The 1937-nt window shown below is 51.0% G+C and overlaps 1 protein-coding gene across 1 annotated transcript; it reads right to left on the reverse strand.

The window, feature by feature from the left end:
• Positions 1-353: 353 nt before the first annotated feature.
• TEOVI_000823100 (protein transport protein SEC13, putative) lies at positions 354-1478 on the reverse strand (the record flags this gene model as incomplete). The annotated part of the gene is made up of 1 exon (XM_067221854.1): positions 354-1478. One exon carries the CDS (start codon positions 1476-1478, stop codon positions 354-356), a length of 1125 nt encoding a protein of 374 aa, XP_067077955.1.
• Between the last annotated feature and the right edge of the window lie 459 nt (positions 1479-1937).

The raw sequence follows: 1937 nt of genomic DNA on the forward strand, positions 1-1937 counted from the left end.
GAAGGAAGAAAGAAAACAACAAGTGGAGTTTCAGCCTTCTTTTTCTCGATTATTCTGATCTGATTTCCCCCTTTCCACTATGATGCTTGTATATGATCCCTCCTTGGAGAGCGGTGCAATGCAAAAGGTTATACTGACAGGGTCAAGATGATGCCGACAAAAAAACTAGGAGGGTGAACTGTGCTCAGGAGGACCATCAAAACCCTCTACCAGCTGTTGCCATGCACCACGCGGTAACCGCCTTACCTCCGCACTTCTTCCCATAGTCCTCATTTCCCCTTCTCCTCCCACCCATCCAACCGACCTCCCGTTGTAAATATCTCTCCACCATATCTTGTTCAAACAAGTTGTCGTCAGTGAACCCGCTGATTTTGGTTTTCGTATTCGCTGAGAGGTGTTTTAAACCATGGTTGGCAAAACTCATTGCCTTCACGGAGGATAAACACTTCCGAATTGCCAGTTGTAACCACCAGCATGCCTCCAGTGGGCGACCACGAGAGACGCCATACCGGCTCATCGAAGAGGACGCAACTGCGCTCCCAACCACCGCTCACCTCTCCCATGGCATCCCTTCCCCCTTCGCCGCTCCGCAACCCCCGGTCATCAATACAAGTCGTGAGGTGACTCCACTGTTTGCGGTGAATGATGACACTCCTGTCCTGTCCGCAACTAGCAATAACTGCGTATCGCGTCGCAGCGGAAAGAGGTTCGAAAGCAACGTCTCGCACCCAGTCTGTGTGACCTTCGAGCAACTCCAGGAAGTGATAGGGATGGGCCCCAGCAGCGCCGCCTTCGGGTAAGTACCACAAACGAACTCGTGAGTCACATCCACCAGAGACCAAAAGCCTCCCGTTACCCAACTGTGGACAAGTGGGCGCAAATGATACGCATGTGGCTCCCATGGCATGTGCGATGTTGTTGCTGTTGTTACTCAGTTTAACGCTCTCACGCCAGGCACCCTCTTCATATGTTGTTACTGCCACGGTGCCATCACTACTCGCCGTCGCAAGCATGGGAGATTCGGGTGCCCACTGTACGGCATTGACGCTACCCTGGTGAATGTCAATCACATGCACTGGTCGCCATTGGCGTGTGGGTTGCGACACTTCTTTCCATACAATTGCCTTGTGATCGTAGCCAGCCGATGCCAAGACAGTGCCAAAGCGCGGGTGTGCCCAACTCACCATCCACACGGGACCCTCATGACCTATGAGGGTCGCAACTCGCTGCATCTGACCGTCTCGGACCGTGTGAATGCCTATAGTGCGGTCGGAGCTTGCGGTCGCGAGTTGCTGTCCGTAGTAGTCGAATTGCGTGTCGTGGATTATGTCCTGATGTTCCTGAGGTTGCTGCTGCTGGAATTGTTGGGGCTGCTGTGGTTGTCTCTGTTGATGCATATCATGGGGTGCCACTGGTGCTGCCTGGCCGTAGCCACCAATAGTGCGGTTTTGCGACGGGTATCTAGTTGAATGAAGCATTATTGGTATCAATATTCAATTTCTTCTCCTTTCCTCAGTTCCTGGTATTAGTTTTTTTTTTTTCGCCCTTATCACACCTTATCAACTCCTGCCTTTTCTTATCCACCTAATGGAAGCAAATGGTAGTCCGCGGCGCCGCAGCGTAAAGGTCAAAAGGGGAAAATAACAACACGTCATAAAAGATAGATAGCGATTGTTTCAAGTGACAATTTGGCACAGCAACGAATCGCACGAAACACGCACGATGATGGGCAACCCGCTCAGCGACAAAGGGCTCACTTGTGAGCCAAATCGCATAGCCAGCTTCCGCAACAACTGGTGGTACCCATTGAAATGGCTGTCGTAGCCTGCAAGCATATTCTCTCTGTTGTAAAAGCAACTATAGCGACATAGTTTCCCTTCACAACTTCTTCCACCGTTATCATCATAGACAGGGGGAGGGGTGTTGATAAAAAAAAA

Source organism: Trypanosoma equiperdum, assembly GCF_001457755.1.
Source record: "Trypanosoma equiperdum strain OVI genome assembly, contig: ctg_1511, whole genome shotgun sequence".
In the NCBI taxonomy this organism is placed as follows: domain Eukaryota; phylum Euglenozoa; class Kinetoplastea; order Trypanosomatida; family Trypanosomatidae; genus Trypanosoma; species Trypanosoma equiperdum.